This window comes from Budorcas taxicolor, chromosome 17, assembly GCF_023091745.1.
Source record: "Budorcas taxicolor isolate Tak-1 chromosome 17, Takin1.1, whole genome shotgun sequence".
Taxonomy (NCBI): Eukaryota; Metazoa; Chordata; class Mammalia; order Artiodactyla; family Bovidae; genus Budorcas; species Budorcas taxicolor.
This window is the reverse complement of record NC_068926.1, coordinates 17,281,709-17,302,755: the sequence shown is the minus strand read 5'-3', so window position 1 is coordinate 17,302,755 and position 21,047 is coordinate 17,281,709. Positions and strand designations below refer to the sequence as shown.

The 21,047-nt window shown below is 42.3% G+C and overlaps 1 protein-coding gene across 4 annotated transcripts in view; it reads right to left on the bottom strand.

The window, feature by feature from the left end:
• Positions 1 to 21,047, bottom strand: part of RNF150 (ring finger protein 150) — a 281,398-nt gene that overhangs the window by 82,485 nt on the left and 177,866 nt on the right. For all 4 annotated transcript variants that reach the window (XR_008200795.1, XR_008200796.1, XR_008200797.1 and 1 more), the window contains exons 3-4: positions 12,728 to 12,799; positions 10,493 to 10,575 (exon numbers count right to left, since the gene is read on the bottom strand). Coding sequence is in view for 1 of the 4 variants with exons in the window: in XM_052654384.1 (XP_052510344.1) it covers positions 10,493 to 10,575; positions 12,728 to 12,799 (155 nt within the window). In the remaining 3 variants the exon portion in view is untranslated. The remainder of the gene's footprint in view (positions 1 to 10,492; positions 10,576 to 12,727; positions 12,800 to 21,047) is intronic.

Sequence of the window (21,047 nt, the reverse complement as noted above, 5' to 3'; positions counted from 1 at the left end):
TCCAGGTTCCTATGCAATATTGCTCTTTACAGCATCGGACTTTACTCCCCTCACTCCTCCACAACTGTGTATTGTTTCACTTTGGCTCCACTTTTTCTCTTTCTGGAGCTATTTCTCCACTCTTCTCCAGTAGTATATTGGGTACCTACTGACCTGGGGAGTTTATCTTTCAGTGTCCTATCTTTTTGCCTTTTCATACTGTTCATGGGGTTCTCAAGGCAAGAATACTGAAGTGGTTTGCCATTCCTTTCTCCAGTGGACCACATTTTGTGAGAACTCTCCACCATGACCCATCTGTCTTGGGTGCCCCAACATGGTATGGCTCACAGTTCCATTGAGTTAGACAAAGCTGTGATCCAAGTTTGGTTAGTTTTGGTTAGTTTTCAGTAATTATGGTTTCCACTCATGTCTATATCAAGTTATAATTCTTCTTTATATTATGTTCTGTGTTATGACCATGTTGTGCCTGGCAGGGACAGTGAATGAGAGCCCTAAGTTCAGAGTCCCAACTGTTATGTTGCCTTAGGATGTCATTAAAGAACCCAAGATTTGAGTCCCACATCAGAATTTCAGGGGAGGCAGGGGAAGCTATAAGCTATCCAGGTGTGTTTGGTTAGAAGCATCCAACAAGAACAAGGAAACTCTCTGGGACACAGTAAAAAAGCAGAGAGAGAGGCCCATCAGATGCAAGCCACTGCTAGTCACACACTCGTCATGCAGGCATGGTGCTTTCACCTACATTAGCTCTGTAAATCTTACTAATCTGAATTTAAGGATGGTGGTCCTTTAGCCGGCAAGTCACTCTGGGAGCCTTAGGATTCATGTTTGTTCAGAAGGCTTTACAAGTGGATCCCTCTTCTGTTTGTCATGCATCTTTTTAAAAAAAATTATTTATTTATCTACTTGGCTGTGCTGGGTCTTATTGTGTGGCATGTGGGATCTAGTTCCCCTGCCAGGGACTGAACCTGGGCCCTTTAGTGGTAAAGCTTGAAGTCTTAGCCACTGGACCACCAGGGGAGTCTGTGCCATATACCTTTTTACTAGATCTCTCCCAGAGCTGTTTCTCTTGTAAAGGATAATACCACATGTTCTTAGAGACAAGAGTTAATGAATTTACTATCTGAGGAGTCAATGATTAGATCCATGTTAAAAATATACATATGTCAGTCACATTAACTGAGAAAGGAAAGCAGCTGGTTGTTTGGTAGACGGACAAAGATGAAGTATAAGCCTCTTGCCGACTGTAGACATGTGGTATGTAACAGACCTTCCGAGAATTCACTGAGTTAGAAGACCAAATCTAGGCCTTGACTTTTCAACAGCCTTCAAAAATTCTTTTTCCAAATCTCCAGGCCTACCCCTTTCAGTATTTCTCTGACTCAGAGGCTGGAATGTCATGAGAAATTTCTTTGCACATTATGTATCTATTGCCCTGATTTGCACATATAAGCTTTATTGCTCCTTCTCTATTAATTTGTTTTCTACTTTAACAACAACCATTTATTCTGTTTGCTCCTTTTAGCCTGGTATATTATTGTGTTTAAATCTCCATTTCATCTCTTTTAACACCAGTACTGTTAGTCATATTCTGATCTTTGTAAAACTGTAGACTTAAGTTTCAAAGAAAAAGAAAAAAAGGAAACGGTATGATATACTCTTTGTTCTGAATTACTTAAGAGATCTCTTACACAGATACAATAGAAAATTAGGCTCATTTCTAAAGCAAAGAAGTGAGAAAGAGAAAGAGTAGTGCAGCATTTACACACAGAATCTAACGACTGTCTATCCAAAATGGAACTCTGCCTAAATGGCCCAGTTACGGGATTGTTGCGGGATGAGTAACTCAAAAGAAAACTTTAAAAAGATAAGCCAATGCTGGTCCTCAAGTGTTTTTTTTTTTTTTTTTTTTTTTTAGTGAGAAACAAAATCTGTTTAAATCTGTTTTGGTTCTTAAATGTTTCTTCTGTTACAGTATTTGAGTAGTAGAGAGCTAGCTGTTGGATTTTTTTTTTTCTATTGTTTAGAATCCAAATGGAAAGATATGAGCAGGTTTTAAACGCAAACAAATACAGATGTATCTATCAGTCACCATCTGACAGGGGCAGCTATTTTCAAGTATTCCAAATGGCTGACTCAGGCTAGGTTTACCTCCTGAATCTCCTCTGACTAGACTAGATCCTTCTCCCTACACGTCCAAATCCAACAGGCCAGTCAGGCCTCCAGCACTTCTTGCTTTGACTTTGCCATAGTCTTCTAATCGGTTCCTCTGACCCCAGTCAGATCCCTTTAAGCCTCACTCCACATGCTGCCAGTGTGCTGTTTATGAAACATGAATTGGACTCCTCAGCAGGTACCTCAGAAGCTGGCTATAACCCCGGCTCCTCAGCCAGGCATTCAGGTCCTAAGTGATCTGGACTGGCCTATCTCTCCACCATTATCTTGATGTGGGCGTGGTGTGTGTGTGTGTGTGTGTGTGTGTATGTATGTGTGTGTGTGTGTGTGTGTGTGTGTGTGTGTGCGCGCTTAGTTGCTCAGTCATGTCCAGGCCTTTGTGGCGCCATGGACTGTAGCCCACTAGGCTTCTCTGTTCATGGAATTTTGAGGCAAGAATATCAAAGTGGGTTCCATTTCCTACTCCAGGGGACATTCCCGACCCAGGGATTGAACTTGTGTCTCCTGCACTGGCAGGCGAGTTCTTTACCACTGAGCCACCTGGGAAGTCCAACATGTGTGTTATATTCTGACAATTCTAGGATATTTATTACTTGGAGTATTCTTCTTATCTTTGACTGACTGGAACATTCCTTCAGGACCACTTTCTGGAAAGCAACCAGGCAATTTGAATTTGTAAGCTTAGAAACAAAGAAATGGTCTAAAATGTAACTAAGGTCCACACACACATAGCTATTTATCACAGCCTTATTTGTTACTGTAACAGCAAAAAAAGTACCTGGGTATGGAGGAGGAAACGACATAACTTTCCACAAACAGTCAAATTACAGCACAGGGGATATTATATATCAATTAAAAGTGACATTGCTGAAGTTTTAAACACATGGAAAATGTTTATTGTAGAAAAGACTTAAGGTGACTGGAGAGATGCAGATATCCAAAAGGATGCCAAAAAAAAGCAGAACAAAGAAAAATAAGAATAAAAACATAAAACAGAGTCAGGGATGAAGCTAAAAAATCCCTTTTGGCTATGGGATGGACTACAGATTTGGCTGTTGGCTTTCTATCAACAAAACATAGGAAAAAAAAAAAATCTGGAAAACAGCACAATTTTTTATCCACAGCATAAAAACATTCTCCCGCTCAGGAGAAGGGCAGGTATTACATGTGTGAACTGCTCTGGCAAGTCCTCACGATGAAACCAGAGTTGGAAATCCTAACAAGAGCTACAATGGCAAAATTCCTAAGATTGCTTCTTACAGTAATTCCTGAAAAAATCAGTGGCAATTGCACTAGTTAACTCAATTCTCTTGTAAAAAGCAAATATGAGATAGTGCACCTTCTTAATTTTCTGTGAATCTACTTTGTTATAGAAATCCTTCTGAGAGAAACAGAAGGCAGAGTTATATTTCAGCATAATTTTTAAGTCATACTTCTGATACACTTAATGAGTTTAAATTTGTACTCACTAAAAAAGTACCCAAGGTCCAGTTAATCTAGCTGGATAATCAAAAACAGACATCAGAATGAATGATTAAGGGGCAGGAGTAGAAGTAGGGAGATCAGGGAGAAGGCTATTGCAGAAAGCCAGAGAAGAATGGATGGTGGTAACGATGTCAGTAATAGTAAGAGGAACAGTAACAGCTCTAATAATAACGATAACAGCAGCATCATATTAGTATTGTAATAATAGTAATAATGGGGCTTCCCAGGTGGCTCAGTGGTAAAGAATTTGCCTGCCAATGCAGGAGACACAAATTCAATCCCTGGGTTGGGAAGATCCCCTGGAGAAGGAAATAGCAACCCACCCCAGTATTCTTGCCTGGAAAATCCCATGGAGAGAGGAGCCTGGCAGGCTACATTCCATGGGGTCACAGAGAGTCAGACACAATTGAGCAACCAAACCACAACAAACAGCACTAATAACAATACTAGAAATACGCAGAATTATCATTCACCATCCATTTTTGAATTGAATATATAAAAATCAATTTTTGGCTAAGCCACTTAAATTAGATTCTTGAGTCAAAATCTAATTCGTCCATTGACATTGTCTTCTGTTAATAAAAATCAAGCCTAAATTAAAACACACACACACACAACTCCAGACTGGGGGAATGGAGAGTTAATAATGTTATTAATGTTTAATGGCTGCAGACTTTCAGTTTGGAAAGATGAAGTTCTTCTGGGGATGAATGTGCTGATGGCTGTGCTGTAATCCACTGAAATACAAACTTAAAAATGGTTAAAATGGTGGGGGAGGTGCAAGAGGGAGGTGATATAGGTATACCTAGAATCCCAGGGACGGCGGAGCCTGGTGGGCTGCCATCTATGGGGTCACACAGAGTCGGACACGACTGAAGCGACCTAGCAGCAGCAGCAGCATGGCTGATTCATGTTGATATTTGGCAGAAACCAACATAAAATTTAAAACAATTATCCTCCAAGTATCCTCCTTTTTATTTATATCCACAATTATCCTCCCTTTTATTTATTTTAAAATAAATAAATCTCATTTAAAAAATGGCTAAAATGATCAATTGTATGCTACGTATATTTTACCACATGCACAGATACACACCCAGAAATCTCTAACGGGTGAGCTTGTTCAGCACAAAACAATCCTATTGTGAAGAGTGAGGAGTCCAACAAGCCATGGGCCTGCAGAGCTGCTCACTGACCTCGTTCCCTGGCTCCAAAATACACACCAAGACCCTAGAAAAAGCGCCGGCGCTATTGACAACAGCGCCTCCTACAGAAGCCTCCAGGAAGCACCATCTGCAAACCGTAACTACAGGAGGCAATCGGTAAGGACATTTTGTGTACGAACTGGTTAAATGCTTGAGGCGCAGCTGTCTAAGATATTAACTTGGGTTTTAGAGGATTTTATTTGTAATCCAACTGTGACAATAATAAGCTAGCAAGACACACTGCCTCCACGGGCCATTATTATCCAGACAAACTCTATATTGTCTGTCTAGGCTAAACTGCTTTTCTCTCTCAGGGGCTGGGATGATGAGACGTGAATAGCTCATCGATGGGTTACTAAGGAATGAGATGAAGGGAGTTAGGACACACTCCAGTTTTACCTCAGTGGACAATTCTGATGGGTCCAAAAAGTGGCCCTTATTCTTGAGGAGTAAGAGTCAACATCTCAGGGTCTTTGGTTGATTTATTCAACTTAGATTTTGATCTGCCTATGGAGTTGGAAGGTCAAAATGAGCCACAAATAACTTAGTACTATTTCTAGCAAATTCTTTCAATGCTAAGTGAAAACAGCAGAATAATAGAGAAAGTGAAAGTGAAAGTCGCTCAGTCTAGTCCGCCTTTTTGCAACCCCACAGACTATTCAGCCCATGGAATTCTCCAGGCCAGGATACTAGAGTGGGTAGCCTTTTCCTTCTCCAGGGGATCTTCCCAACCCAGGGATCAAACCCAGGTCTCCCGCATTGCAGGTGGATTCTTTACCAGCTGAGCCACAAGGGAAGCCTTAAAAGAGCAGGATACATACACACAATGGAGTATTACGCAGCCATGAAAAAGAATACATGTGAATCCGTTCTAATGAGGTGGATGAAATGGGAGCCGATTATACAGAGTGAAGTAAGCCAGAAAGAAAAACACCAATACAGTATACTAACACATATATATGGAATTTAGAGAGATGGTCATGATAACCCTCTATGCGAGACAGCAAAAGAGACACAGATGTTTAGAATGGACTTTTGGACTCTGCGGGAGAGGGAGAGGGTGGGATGATTTGGGAGAATGGCATTGAAACATGTATACTATCATGTAAGAAATGAATTGCCAGTCTGTGTTCGATACAGGATACAGGATGCTTGGGGCTGGTGCACGGGGATGATCCAGAGAGATGATATGGGATGGGAGGTGGGAGGGGGGTTCAGGATTGGGAACTCATGTACACCTGTGGCTGATTCATGTCAATGTATGGCAAAACCAATACAGTATTGTAAAGCAAAATAAAGTAAAAGTAAAAATTAAAAAAAGAGCAGGATATTAATTGCTGTTGACAGCAGTATCTCAAACTTGCACAAAACAGGCATAGGAAATAAAAGGAAATGATAAAAGTGTTAGCAGTGGATCCCTGTATGAGGAAGTTACACAGATGATTAAATGTTTATCCTTTGACAAATCTTCTAAAATGAGGATGTAATGGGCAAAACAACCCCTTCATAGAAAATATGAAGACATCTCATTTGTTTCTGTGCTGTGCTGTGCCGAGTCGTGTCTGACTCTTTGCAACCCTATGGACTATATAGCCCACCAGTCTCCTCTGTCCATGGGATTCTTCAGGCGAGAACACTGGAATGGGTTGCCATTTCCTCCTCCAGGGGGTCTTCCCAACCCAGGGACTGAACCCATGTCTCCTGCATTGCAGGTGGATTCTTTACTGACTGCGCCATCAGGGAAGCCCCTTTAAACCTACAGAGCCTTTCTTAACTTCCTGTGCCTGGCACTAGTTCCTCCAGAGTTTTAATTTGTTTTGCTATTATTGTTGTGTATATGATCCTCTGTGCTGTGACCAGTTAGTTAAATCCCCACCTCTCTCTCACTAGCCTGACTCCCTTTCAAGCAGGGACCATGCCATCTATCTTTTCATTTCGGGTACCTCACACTATTCCTGGTGAACAGTTGCTACAAAAGAAATGTTTGTTGTTTCAAATAAAGCATTTAGTTACTAAAAAGAATATGGCAAGGGTCTGCTTGTTGCCAAGGAGCTTTATAATTTTTCCTGAATTGTAGGGCAGAGTTTGCAAACAAAGGGAAAGACACTAGATGAAACTAATATCTTCTCAAGTTAGTGACAATGCTTTAGCAATAAAATCGAAATAGGAAAGGACTGTATAGGCAACTTAGAGAAAGGATACGTACATTGCTTTGTTTTTATTTTCAATCTTTTTTTTTTTTTTTTTTGGCCTTGCCCTATTTGGGATCTTAGTTCCCTCACCAGGGCTTTAACCCGAGCCCGCTGCACTGGAAGGGTGGAGTCTTCACCACTGGACCAGAAGGGAAATTCTGCTTTGTTTTTTAAAAAATGGCAAACAGAGACTTTTGCTCTGCCCAAGGAGATCATGCTCTTTCTGACACACTGCATTTGAAATTGGGTAGTTAAATAGACTGAGATGAATAATCATTGAAGGACAGTGCAGACACCAAAGGATAAAAGCCATGGAAGACTCAGAAAGCCCAGCTTATTCTCTGGACAAGAGAAGGCAACAGAACTTCAGTAAGATCTCTTCTGTGGCTAAAAATCATAACTGCAAGTTCAAACCTGAGTCACAAAAGCCAGCCTAAAAATATAGTGAATTGTATGCTTTGGCCTAGGTATGCTACAGCAAAACCGGAGTTCCTTGGAAACTATCTTAGTGGTGTATTAGGATCGACTCCAAACCTCAAAAGTTAGACCTGAGGTGTTCTGTGTGCGGCTGCGGGTCCCTCCCTTACATTAAATGTGTGTGTCTAGGCTCACCCCACGGATAGGCTTGCCTTCAAGTGCTAGAGAAGGACCCTACTTAGAATGAACAAGAAGTGGTCCATGAAGATGTGCACAATTTAACTTTAACAATCACCATGACTAAGAGGAAGAATCATTTATTAATTCATCCTAATTGTGCAAGTGCCTTTAAAAGAGACACAGTCAAGAGGATGATCTTGCAAAAATCACGGTGCAAGTGGTGCGTAATTTGGAAAGACTCCCTGCATGGTAACCATAGAGAAGAGAGGCACCCAGCATGTCAGAATTGGGAGCCCACAATAAGGAGGGTGAGAGAAGAGAGACAATATGCTGGAATATTTTTTGAAACAGTTTTTATTCCAAGGAGATGCAAAGAATTCTGTGGATGAGTTAGCCTGGAAATAATGGGGAAGAGAGTCTATGAGGTTCATAGGAACAAGAGCTTAATAATGCCCCAGAGGAAATTATCTAGCAAAAAGCAAATGCCAGTGCATTTGTTTGATAACATCCATTAGTGCAAACTGTCTGGCAGAGACCAGCAACAGGCATTAAAATATCTTGATTTTAAAAGCCGCATGGAAAAACTGGAGGAGCTCTTCAAAGAGGAGGACTGGGTGGCTCGTCTAAGATCAAACACTAACTATAACCGGCGTTTTTTTGTTATTTAAAGCAGGGCCCACAGGAAGGAATAAAGACAGATGGACAGTGAGGAACCTGAAGCAGACAGAATCAAGGAATGAACTGAGAAACAAACGATGATACAATAAAGAGGAGCCTGAGGCCAAACTGAACTGACCTGGGGCAAGAAAGGGAAAGAAAGGAACTGAAGTCACTCAGTCGTGTCTGACTCTTTGTGACCCCATGGACTGTAGCCCACCAAGCTCTTCCATCCATGGAATTTTCTAGGCAAGAGTACTGGAGTGGGTTGCCATTTCCTTCTCCAGGGGATCTTCCCGAACTCGGGCCTCCCGCCTTGCAGGCAGATTCTTTACCCTGTGAGCCACCATGAATGTGCTGGGGCGAGGGCTAGCGTAAATAAAACGAAAGTTCCTAAAGATTTTTATGTGTGTGACAAATATTAAAGTGCTATTTTTGTCTTGGTTACTATTTCCAAAAAAATACTGTAAAAGGAGATCTGGAAAAGTATACTACAGCCATCTAAATACTGCTAAAGCAATGTAATGTGTCATAATTAAAAACTGAAATCAGCCAAATGGGCTACAACAGGAGGATGGTAAATTACACCGTGGTACATCTATGACCTAGATATTATGCAGCCTCTAGCAATTATATGCAGTCACAGGAAATACACTCATGAAAGAGCCCTCAGTGAACAAGCTGTTTTATACAATATGAATGACGGAGCTAAAGTAAGCCTAAAGATGTCCTTAAAACAGATTTTTTTAATTACATTTGTAAAGTTCTTTGGATATTCAGGGAAAAGATGACACTGACCTTTAATTTTAGCTTTGGATATTTTTATTAGTAGGAGCCTCACAGGGCGCTAAGCTATCTCCAAAGGAAAGTAAAAGCAAGTACTTTGCTTGCCTATAGCTAGGAGGCTTTATAAAACTCCTAATAAAAGACTGCAGAGAGGAATGATGCTATCTGGAGAGGCTCTCTGCAGTTCACTTATCACCATTCTTGGCCAGCGTTTCAAGAAATCACCAAACAAATACCAAGTATAATGCCTAGAGAGAGAACTTATTTATAGTACCCTCATAAGAAGGATACTGCCAGGGATTGATGTATTCCAGTTTATGACCTGTTCTAGAGATGGTCAAGCATCTCTAAGGAAAGCGAATCCCGCTTGAAGGCTTCAGCTGGGATCACAGAGTGCTCTTTCCGCAGGCCTGTTTTCCTACCGATCAATTTGTGTGAGAGCATTTCAAGCCCATTCACTCCCCTTGGAGTGCGTGAGTGTATTTGAGTATCTTGTCCCTTTTTGTCACTTCTCTGTCATTTTGGGATTATTAAACTCATTCCTCTAAGGCATGATTTCTTTTGTGTTTCTAATAAATAGTTCTTAGCATTGCATTGTTTTATGACCAAATGAATTGTTTTATATCTTGGTGGTGTCTGTTTTCTACTTTAGTTACTTAAATACTCTGAGAATTTTTAAAGGCAGGATTTCTAAGAGAAGAATATTTCTCTAAGGCAGAATTTAATTTATAGTTTTAGGATACTTGTGTAGATGCAAAAACACTAAAGAAGCTTGAAGCAACTTTGAGATATTTTATCGAAGTATTTAAATTCATTTAATTTGAATTGTATAAAAGGAATCTAGAGAAGGACTAGAGTTCTGTGAGAATCAACCAGGCAGTTTTCCAACTATACCTGTTGACATTCTACCCTAGATCCTAGAAGTTTGGGGGTTACTGTCACATTCTCTTCTTGTCAACAAAAAATCAAGGAAAATGATATCTGCCTTTGGCTTCCTGCCCACTCCTGACTATATTCTTGTTGCTGATCCCTTCATAATCATCCAGAAGACATTTTAAGAGTTTATTATTTTAATTAAAATAGCACTTGTAAAAGGGGGGATGATTTTGAGTATTACAGGTCTGCTGTTAAACTTGAACTTGGAGCTACAAGGTCCAACTGCGCATCATGAGGTTCTAGGTCACAGAGCCTTAGTTTGGTATGAAGAGAATGGGAAAACAGTGCTAATTTCACAAGACAGAATGTTTCCAAGGAGAAAGGTTACACGAAAGGAATCAAGAGGGCTGGTTGTTTCTTCCTGAACCCCAGCAGTGTTTGGGCAGACTGACCTTGCAGGGCTAGGCCAAGCAGGTCGGAACCAGAGAGGCCCTAGTCAGAAGCAGGCAGCTAGCCACTCACCGGCAGGGCAAGATCCGGACGATATCGTTGGGCTTGTACCCCTCAATACAAACGGCACAGTTGTCAAAGTCAGGCTCCGTTTCCTGCAACACAGAAAGCACAGATGAGCCTGCTTTGCGAGCTTCAACTTCTGTAAACACACAAGTAACAAGCCAAAGGAGAGCTTGCCTGGAGCAGGGCTTTCGACTCTCTCGATGCTGGCTGTCTTAATCCATAATTTATTATGCACTGGTTTAGTTTCTAGTCCTTCCAACCTCCATTTTTTGTTTCCTGGTTCCACGGCAAGAGCTTTGACAAGGAAATCGTTTTTTAATGTACCATTACTAATCATGCTACTTATTATAATCAGAGGTGACACAGCAAAGTCTCAAGGATAAGAGAAATGCTATTCACGGAGACTCATCAAAATGATATTTAATCTATCATTCCTCAGGAATCTAATGTATACAACTCTAAAATAGTGGTTCCAGCTTTCTTTTCAAATACTTAAATCTCTTTCAACACCCTGTAATACATTACTTACGTAACAGTCCTTGTTCTTTTATTATTCTGTTTGAGGAGAAAAAAAGTACTGAAAAAATGTGCTTTAAATTTAGTGATGCTTTTAAAATAAATTTTATCCTATTAAGCTCAAAGGTATTTTTATATAGCTGAAAACCAGTAGCACCTAATTAGTGAGATAAATCAATTATTCACACTAGAGACAACACCTCAAATACAAGTAGAGTTGTGAATCTCTTACAGTGGCTCAAGGAGCCCCACATTCATGGACTGCAATCCACTGCTCTAAAATTTCTCCTGGGGGGAAAAATTCTCCTGGGGAGAACAGAGGTCTTTAGAGGTCTGTGGGCCCAGACCAGCTTGCATTGTGATCCTTCCTTAGGATGTGCTTCTGCTTTGGGCTTTATGTCATCATCCTACAGCTAGAGAGTTCTAGAATGACTGTACTGGAATGAGATCTGCTGTCATAACTTTGGGGTTCTGGAAACTCGGTTTCAGGGGGACTAAATATGCTTCTTGCATTTTGTAAATTGTTGTTTAGTTGCTAAATCATGTCCGACTCTTTGTGACCCCAAGGAGCCCGCCAGGCTCCTCTGTTTATGGAATTCTCCAAGCAAGAATACTGAAGTGAGTTGCCATTTCCTTCTCCAGTGGATCTTCCTGACCCAGGGACTGAGCCCACGTCTCCTGCATTAGCATTAGACTCTTTACCACTGAGCCATCAGCATAACTGCAGACTTCAGTGGAATATATCACTTAGCACCTAAAAAGCTTTTTGTGCAAAGATTCATGGAAAAATTTTCTTAAGTCATAATTCCGGGAACAGGCATTTCATTTTTATCTAGTGGGACACTGGAATAAGGTACTCAGATTCATTTGAACATTGAATATTTTCTCCTTTGCACTGGCTGCCAGAAAGCCCCAACCTAAATTTTGGACCCATGTCTGTTTTTAATTTCAGGTAATGAACCTGTGTACTATTTCATCCTGGTTTTATCTACTTTTCCTAAATTTACTTTTTAATTTCTCATATTTTTTTCTCCAAAGACTTTACGGTTCCATTGCATGCATTTTACAAACTGCCTTAACTTATATTTAATAATGTTGGGCATAATAACAGATGCTTATAGGAAAACTATTAGCATGTATTTCCCTTCCTCATCTTCTTATCTACATTGGTTGCTAGGAAACTCAGAAGCTTTAAATAGCTCCTCACCAAAAAGAAAAGACTTTGCCAACAAAGGTCCATATAGCCAAAAGCTATGGTTTTTCCAGCAGTCATGTACAGATGTGAGAGTTGGACCATAAAGAAGGCTGAGACACCAAAGAATTGATGCTTCTGAACTGTGGGGTTGGAGAACACTCCTGAGAGTCCCTTGGACTGCAAGAAGATCAAACAAATCAGTCCCAAAGGAAATGAACTCTGAATATTCATTGGAAGAACTGATGCTGAAACGGAACCTCCAATACTTTGGCCACCTGATGCAAAGAGCCAACTCGTTGGAAAAGACCCTGATGCTGGGAAAGATTGAGGGCGGGAGGAAAAGGGGGCAGCAGAGGATGATTTGGTTAGACAGCATCACCACCAACTCAGTGGTCATGAGTTTGAGCAAACTCCGGGAGACAGTGAAGGACAGGGAAGCCTGGCATGCTGCAGTCCACTGGGTCGCAAACAGTCAGACATGACTTTAGCAACTGACCAATAGCAACAACAAAAAGAAAAGAGGCTGTTACCTTGTCACCCTTCTTGATGGTCCTGACCTGAAGCTTGCTGATTGCTTTCTTTGCTGCATCTCCCAGTCGACGCTGAAAAACCAAAAGCTGCTCATTAGTAATGAAGACTTCTCATTCTTAACTTCGTCTCTGATAGCATTCAGTAAACCATGGCAGCTATCTCTGAAATCATGCACAAGTGGCAGGAATGTTAATGAAGAGGGCTGGAGGAGATGGGGCAGTGACCTCTGTGCAAAGTGGCTGGGCTCACTGTGGTCTATTAAAGAGTTCAGTCATTGAGAGAAGCTCTTCATGCCGGATGTTAAGCAAACGGAAGATGACATGGGAAGATTTTGTCCCACAGTGACTCCAGTGCAGGTCGTATCCATGCAGAGAAGAAGAAAAGTTCCATAATTTGCCCCACTCTAGCCACTCAGTTTGTGACATGGAGATAGCCAGTCTGGAGTAGTTGGAATAATTTTCATCTTTTGTTCAAAATCAGGGTTTATTGCTTTCATATTCCTTTCAATTTGGAATTTTAAGCAGTTTGCTTTGCTATATATATATCCAACCTAGACTTATATTTGGTTTGTACTATTCTATCTAGCATCAGACTCAACGGACATGAGTCTGAGCAAACTCTGGGAGATAGTGAAAGACAGGGAAGCCTGGTGTGCTGCAGACCATGGGGTCACAGAGTCAGATACAACTTAAGTGACTGAACAACAACAAATTCTATCCCATCACTTTCTTACATGCCATTTCATCTCCATTGTGTGTGTGAGTACACACATAGGAAAATACATAAAGCATACATATTCAGTTTAGCAAATAATTATAAAGCGAACACCTGAGTAACTACCATCACTCATGTTAAGAAACAATGTATTATGTACTCTTTTTCTTTTTAATAGAGAAAGTTACTATCCTAATGACCCCTGCAGTAATGCAATCATAAAGAAATTTGGAAGAGTGGGAGAGGGAGAAGATGGGGAGAAATTTATGCTTTAATCTTTCAAGGAAAAAAATCAGTTTGCTTGTATGCTTGTAAACTTTCCACATGTTGTTATCTTCTTAGGCACGCGTACTTCTAGTTTGTGACAGATGTGTGTTTGCAGCAGTGAAACATACTTGAAGGACTAAGATAAATGGGGCAAACATTTAAACAGAATAATTACTTGTTTTCATTAACTTTGTTCCTTTTGAAATAACACTCAAGCTTCTCTCTTTTCTTTAAAATAGCACATACTACCCTGGTGGCTCAGTGGTAAAGAATCTGCCTGCCAAAGCAGGAAACATGGGTTCAATCCCTGGGTCAGGAAAATCCCCTGGAGGAGGAAATGGCTACCCACTCCAGGACTGTTGCCTGGGAAATCCCATGGACAGAGGAGCCTGGCAGGCTACAGTCCTTAGGGTTGCAAAGAGCTGGACACCACTGAGCAACAGAGCATGTGATGAACAGTTAACATATCCTAAGTACCATGCTAAAACTTTATACACAATATCAGCTTTCCTTTACAACAACCCCATGAGGAGAATAGTATTTTATAGAATGAACTGGGACTTAAGTAAACTGTTTAAATATCACACAGTTAGGACAGGTAAGCAAAACTTACATATATGTCTTTTGAGGAGAAAAAGGATCATATTTCGGCAGAGACTGATGAAGGATATAAAGTCTACACTTCCAGGGGAAGAAGAGATGATCTAGATAGCTGGAAAATATGGAAAACCAGCTTCTGAGATATAGATGATGACTAAGGGACCTGGTAGAACTAGGTTTTGTTTTGTTTTGTTTTCTATAGGAGTTCTGGACAAACAAAATAAAAGGAAAAGCACTGTAAAGTTTTTAAAAATGCTATGACCATTTGCAGGCAGCCAAATAGTGTCAATATAAGCATGTTTCCGTTTCTTCTTAAGTGACATGAAAATCAGGAATATTGACTTCTGGATGAAAACCATCGTCTCATTTTCAACAATTTTCAAACAACTAGTTTGGATTTCTAAAATGCAAACTAATCAGAGAAAGACATAAGCATTCTTAATAAAATGGCCCAAATAAGGTAGTTGTTACTTCCGCAGTTGATCTCTTAAATCTTTGAGATTTTAACTGCGCTGAGTATAAGTGAGTGGGAAGTCTATAGGCTGTGCTCAAACCAAGTCTTACACACAGTCTGAAGGGAGAACCGAGAGACTGAAACCAAAGTCCATCACAAAACAGACTCTTTCCTTTGTGGTGCTCAGAAATGCAGTGATACGATGCCAATAGACGGCGTAGGGACCACCTCAGGCAGACGTAGGGACCACCTAAGGTTTGTGTGGGCCTTTTGTTTCAGGTAAGGATTACTCTCCCTTCTCCAGGGGGCTCCTACAGATTTTCTCTAACCCCACCAGATTCAAATCATATTACACTTTTCCTTAAAAACTGTCAGGAGTTGAGACATCTTGGTAATTAGATGTACCCATCAATTTGATTGAAAAAGGTAAAAGAAAATATTTACCAAGGTTATTGGTTCCTTGACAACAATGAAGATAAATAGCTTTATGGAAAATAAACACAGAACCATTTATTAGAAAACTAAAGTCTGACATAAATACCAACAAGGATGGTAAACAATGACAGACTCCAATTCAACACAAAATGTATAATTTAGTTAGCTCCTAAGTACTTAAGAAATTGAGAAAAATAAAGACATTCCTCTCTTGTCCTTCTTTTTGGGTTATAAAGAGAAATACAGTCAAGGTGAGAAAAAACTAGGAATAAGTATGCCAAAACACAGCATCAAGTCGAGCTTATGTTCCTCCTAGTTCATTTGGTTGAATAAATCTGTTTCATGTGCTTAGTCACTCGTCATGTCTGACTGCAATCTCATGGACTGTAACCCTCCAGGCTCCTCTGCCCATGGAATTCTCCAGGCAAGAATACTGGAGTGGGTTGCCACTCCCTTCTCCAGGAGATCTACCTGACCTAGGGATCGAATCCAGGTGTCCCGCATTGCAGGCAGATTCTTTACCATCTGAGCCACCAGGGAAGCTCTAATTCCGTATCGTAACTGTCTCTCTTTTTTCCCCTGACAGCTGTATTTTACAGTCATTGATTATTATCATCACCATCACAACCAAGCAGAAAAATAACCAGGTGTTTCCATGTTCTAGGTGAAGAGAGGACATCATAGACGTAAACAGAATTGTCCCAGCCATGTGAAGGCTCACGTGGCCACAGCTGACTCTGACACTTCCTCACTTGCTCTCCTACATAATAATGATCCTCCCAGGTCTGCTGGATGGGACACAGATCATTGCATGGCCAGTCCAATCAATTTCTATGATGTAGGTCACCCCTCCATCCGTCTAGAGAGACGGAGAAAAGATGCGGACTATTTTGGCGGGCATGGTGACCCCACAGGGTGATGGCTTACAGTTGCCTATGCACACATGGCACGGGGTAAAATCATCATCATTTTTTAAAGTTAATTACTTAATTTTGGCTGTGCTGGGTCTTACTGCTGCACGTGGACTTTCTCTAGTTGTGGCCAGCAGGGGCTGCTCTTCATTGTGATGTATGGGCTTCTTTCTGAGGTGGCTTCTCTTGTTGCAGAGCATAGCCTCTAGAGCACGAGGGCTTTGGCAGTTGCGGTGCATGGGCCTTAGATGCCCCTCGGCACGTGGAATCTTCCTGGATCAGGGATCGAACTGCGTCCCCTGCATTGGCATGCGGATTTTAAACCATTGGACGACCAGGGAAGTCCCGGGGTTCTTCTTTATGGGAAGAGTTGTAGAGGAAGTGGCAATGGTTGGGAGTTAGGAAACTCAGCTTTTGCTCCTGTTTCTGTTACTCACTGTGTGATTTAGGCCAAGTCACTTAAATAGCCTCGGCCTTAATTCCCCTTATTAGTAACCTTCAGTATGTAAACTTATGCTGTTTCCAGCTTTATCAGCTCATCACTGTCATCCATACAGAACAGAACTGGGAGGCAAAGATCCCTTGAGACCTGAATTATGGAAACATAGCAGATCAATGGCTAATGACCTCACCGAATACTTGCTCCGTGTCCCCTGAGGGCTCTGAGCTTCCTCCAGCCAACATCAATCAGAGACCATTTTGGTTCCTGTTCTTTAGGAGACAGAAGCATCACCACCTACAGACCCTCCTTTGATGGCAGATACCTGGCCCACTTCTATCCCCTCCCCTTTCTCTTTCCTTGTGAAGTCCAAGTTTGTTTTAAATTCCACTACTTCTTTGGTTCCAACAAAACTTCAGCACCAAGATGTGCAAAAGAAACCCAAGGGGCATGGACTATGCACCGCAAATAACAGAAGAAGGCATTCTCAGGGAGAGGGAGCTCTTTCGGGAAAGCATGGCTGAATGCCATTACCTGACCTCAGGCAAAACAATACAACACAGGTCTGGTTTCCTTGGATTGGCCTCAGAGGCAATACTGCTGATGAAAAACAAAAGAAAGAACCAGATTCAGTTTATCTGATCTGCTGATATCTGAAGAAGCTGCTATCTACTAGGAGTCCCTTGGTTCTCAGAATGCAGGTCCAGTTCTGTGTCTGAGGTGGGATATCCTCGGAGACAGTGAGACAAAGTCCCAGCACATGGCCCAAGGCAGGCTCACTGGCCACAAAGATGGCAGGAATGCTGCCCACTGGCGCTGCTTTACCGCCAGGGGGTTTCTATAAGGGGCCTCCCAGGTGGTGCTAGCGATAAAGAACCTGCCTGCCAGTGCGGAAGACATAAGAGACGCGGGTTCCATCTCTGGGTCTGGAAGATTCCTTGGAGGAGGGCATGGCAACCCACTCCAGCATTCTTGCCTGGAGAATTGCATGGACAGAGGCAGGCTACAGTTCACAGGTTTGCAAAAGAATCGGACACGACTGAAGCAACTTAGCACACAGCACTCAGGGTTCCTATTAGCAGGGTAAGAATCAGTGGATAGCAGCCAAAGTGGCACACCTCAGAAATGAGGTGCCCAGGGCTTCTTAACATCCTGGTGGAAGGGGAGGGCGGCCCATGGTGCATACTGGTGCTCAGGATCAAGAGTATCGGATCTGGCTCCCCAGCTCAAGGTTCAAAAAGAGGTCCCCAGACACAGAGGTCATTAGTTGGTAGAATGAAGAAGACCCCTTAGCATCCTCTGGGAAGCTCCCTGAGGTGGAGAATCTCAAAACAGATATGACAAAGGGCCTAGCAACTAATCTTTATTTCCAAAGCCCCAAAGGGCCAATCTTCACATAGTAGCATGGTCGGCCATTCCTCATGTTCCCGCTGTGACTGGCGGAGGGGCTGGCGATCCTCTTTGTGGGTCAGGGCGCCTCAGGACCTATATTGCAGAGGAAGCTTGATCATTGGAAGCCACCCTGCCTTGAAATAAAAAACCTGCTTGTGTGCCCTTGGGGAAAACAAAATCATTTAACATTTCTCTCTCTCAAATTCAATACATCTAGTGTCCCCTTTGGAGAAGGCAATGGCACCCCACTCCAGTACTCTTGCCTGGAAAATCCCATGGACGGAGGAGCCTGGTAGGCTGTAGTCCATGGGGTGGCTAGGAGTTGGACACAACTAAGTGACTTCACTTTCACTTTTCACTTTCATGCATTGGAGAAGGAAATGGCAACCCACTCCAGTGTTCTTACCTGGAGAATCCCAGGGATGGGGGAGCCTGGTGGGCTGCCGTCTATGGGGTTGCACAGAGTCGGACACGACTGAAGCGACTTAGCAGTATCCCCTTAAAATTCTAAATACTATGATTGGGAGTTTGGGATTGACATAGACACGCTGCTATATTTAAAATGGATAATCAACAAGGCCCTAAGTATAGCACTGGGAACTCTGCTCAGTGTTATGTGGCAGCCTGCGTGGGAGGGGAGTTTGGGGGAGAATGGATCATGTATACGTACGGCTGAGTCACTTCTCTGTTCACCTGAAACTATCACAACATTGTTAATCAGCTATACCCCAATGCAAAATAAAAAGTTTTTTAAAAAACAAAATGGATAACCAACAAGGACCTACCACATAGCACCAGGAACTCTGTTCAATATTGTGTAATAACCTAAATGGGAAAGGAACTTGAAAAATAATAGATAACTGAGCCATGTTGCTGTACACCTACAACCAATGCAACATTGTTAATCAACTACACTCCAATATAAAATAAAAACAGAAACCATGATCCTGATATCAGGCAGTTAGTTCTCAAACAGATGAGTAGAATGGCCAATGCCTCCAGTCCTTATACGTGCGGTTTCTCATCTGCAGCCCTCGTGGGAACCCGGGCTCTCAGGGCTGATCTGAGAGGTATCTGGGGAACGCTGGGTACGAGTCCACCCTGGTGACATCAGGGTGCTGCTTCCTTACAGTGCCAATCCAGGGCCATCATGAGGACTCGTGAGGAGACAGAGATGCATGGTCTAGCATGTAAAAGTCGCCTTGCCATGTGCTCAACAGTAAGCAGATGTTTTTCTTAATCATATAGAACCTTCCATACTGGTCATGGGGTTCTCCATGTGTGAGAGTGGGCGGTGGGCCGCCTCTCCCCTTCCCACACCATCGTGCCACCTTTACTCGAGTGTCCTTGCACACTTTATAGGTGAGAATGTGATAGAAAAGGCTTCATGCGCCTCCGCACCATTTCCTCACTTCCTCTCACCTCGTTCTGCCCAGCGGGCTGGACCACTGTTCCTATATGTGTGATTTAGATCCAGTTCCTGATTCCCAAGATTCCTAAGCTCTCCCTACACTGGACTTTCCTTCTGTCTCATGACCCTGCCCTGACCAAGTCTCTGATTCTACTTGGCTCCAAAACCAGAGTTAGATAGCAAACACTCTATTCATCCTTACAAGGTTCCAGCTCCTAACACATCAGCCTTGGTAGTATCCTAGATTCTCACTTAGCTGTCTGAGAGGGTCCCATTTATGTCTGGGTCTATGTTTGATTATGTAGCAGAGAAGTCTGGGCTTGTTCAGAGCTGAGACTCTGTTGGCTGGAATGTGACATTATGAAAAGCAGCCCACTTAAGTGTCCCGTGTGTGCTCTGAGCCAATCTGTACTCTAACATTTTCATGGGCTGCTTTCCTGGGTTCTTCCGGGCCACAGGGTTTGTTCAGGAATGGAGTGCAGGGGTCCAGCCACCTCCGAGAGCTCTGTGGATAGGGAGCCTGAAATAGACACTGGACTCAGGCATCCGCAGGCTGGCTGACGGCAAGGTCCCCAAGCAGCCTGGCCCTGGAGAAAAGAAGACAGAGCTTCATCAAAGATAAGCGGTATGAGTGAAAGCCACAGCAGAGCAGTGACTCTGAGCCAAGGAGAACTGGATCCAGAGGGCGCATGAGGCTGTGCGTGGTCTCTGCTAACCAGCACCCTTGCTTCAACTCCATAAGAGAGCCTGTGGGGCAGAGGAAGGTACAGGGCAAGGAGGAAATGGTTTCCAACAGTGACAAGAACTGGGAAGAAAAAAAAGCAAATACATAAAATAATATGATGGAGGGAGAAAGACTGGGGCACAAGTGTATACCCAGCTGTCTTCAGGCCTCTTCTCTGGATGCCCATTTCCAGGAGGCACTCACCTTGTCCTGACCATTTAAATGGCATCTCTACACAGATAACTCTTATATTGCCACCTCCACCTCTTCTTTCCTAAATTCTCAGCTTGTGTATCAAATGCCTACCAGACATCTCCATCTAATAGGCTTCTTTTTTTGTTAATGTTTATTTAGTATCTGCTTGCTTTTAAAAATTAAAGTATAGTTGATTTACAATGTTGTGTTGGCTTCTACAGTTTATTATCTCCATACCCCATTTCTGGTTTCTCTGCCCTTCTGGACCTCTTTTTCTGCTTTTGCTATTTCAGTTAATGTTGCAGGAACTGACCTAATTGCACCCTTGATTCTTCTGTTTCCCTCACACATAAGATGACCATATGATTATTATCTAAATTGGAACACTTGTGAGAATAAAATGGGGGGGTTATTAATTATTAGGTTAGTACATGTGTGTGTGCCAAGTTGCTTCAGTCCTTTCTGACTCTTTGTAACCCTACGGACTGTTGCTCACTAGGCTCCTCTGTCCATGGGGTTCTCCAGGCAAGAATACTGGAGTGGTTGCCATGTCCTCCTCCAGGGGATCTTCCCCACCCAGGGACTAAACCTATGTCTCTTCTGTATCCTGCATTGGCAGGTGGCATCTTTATCACTAGTGCCACCTGGGAAGCACAAGGCTAGTATAGCAGGTATAAACTAGGATAACTGGTTTATATGCTACATAGAATCCACGGAATTTCAAAATATTGCCCTAATTTGATGCCCATCTGGCTTCTCCATCTCGCTCACTCTAGT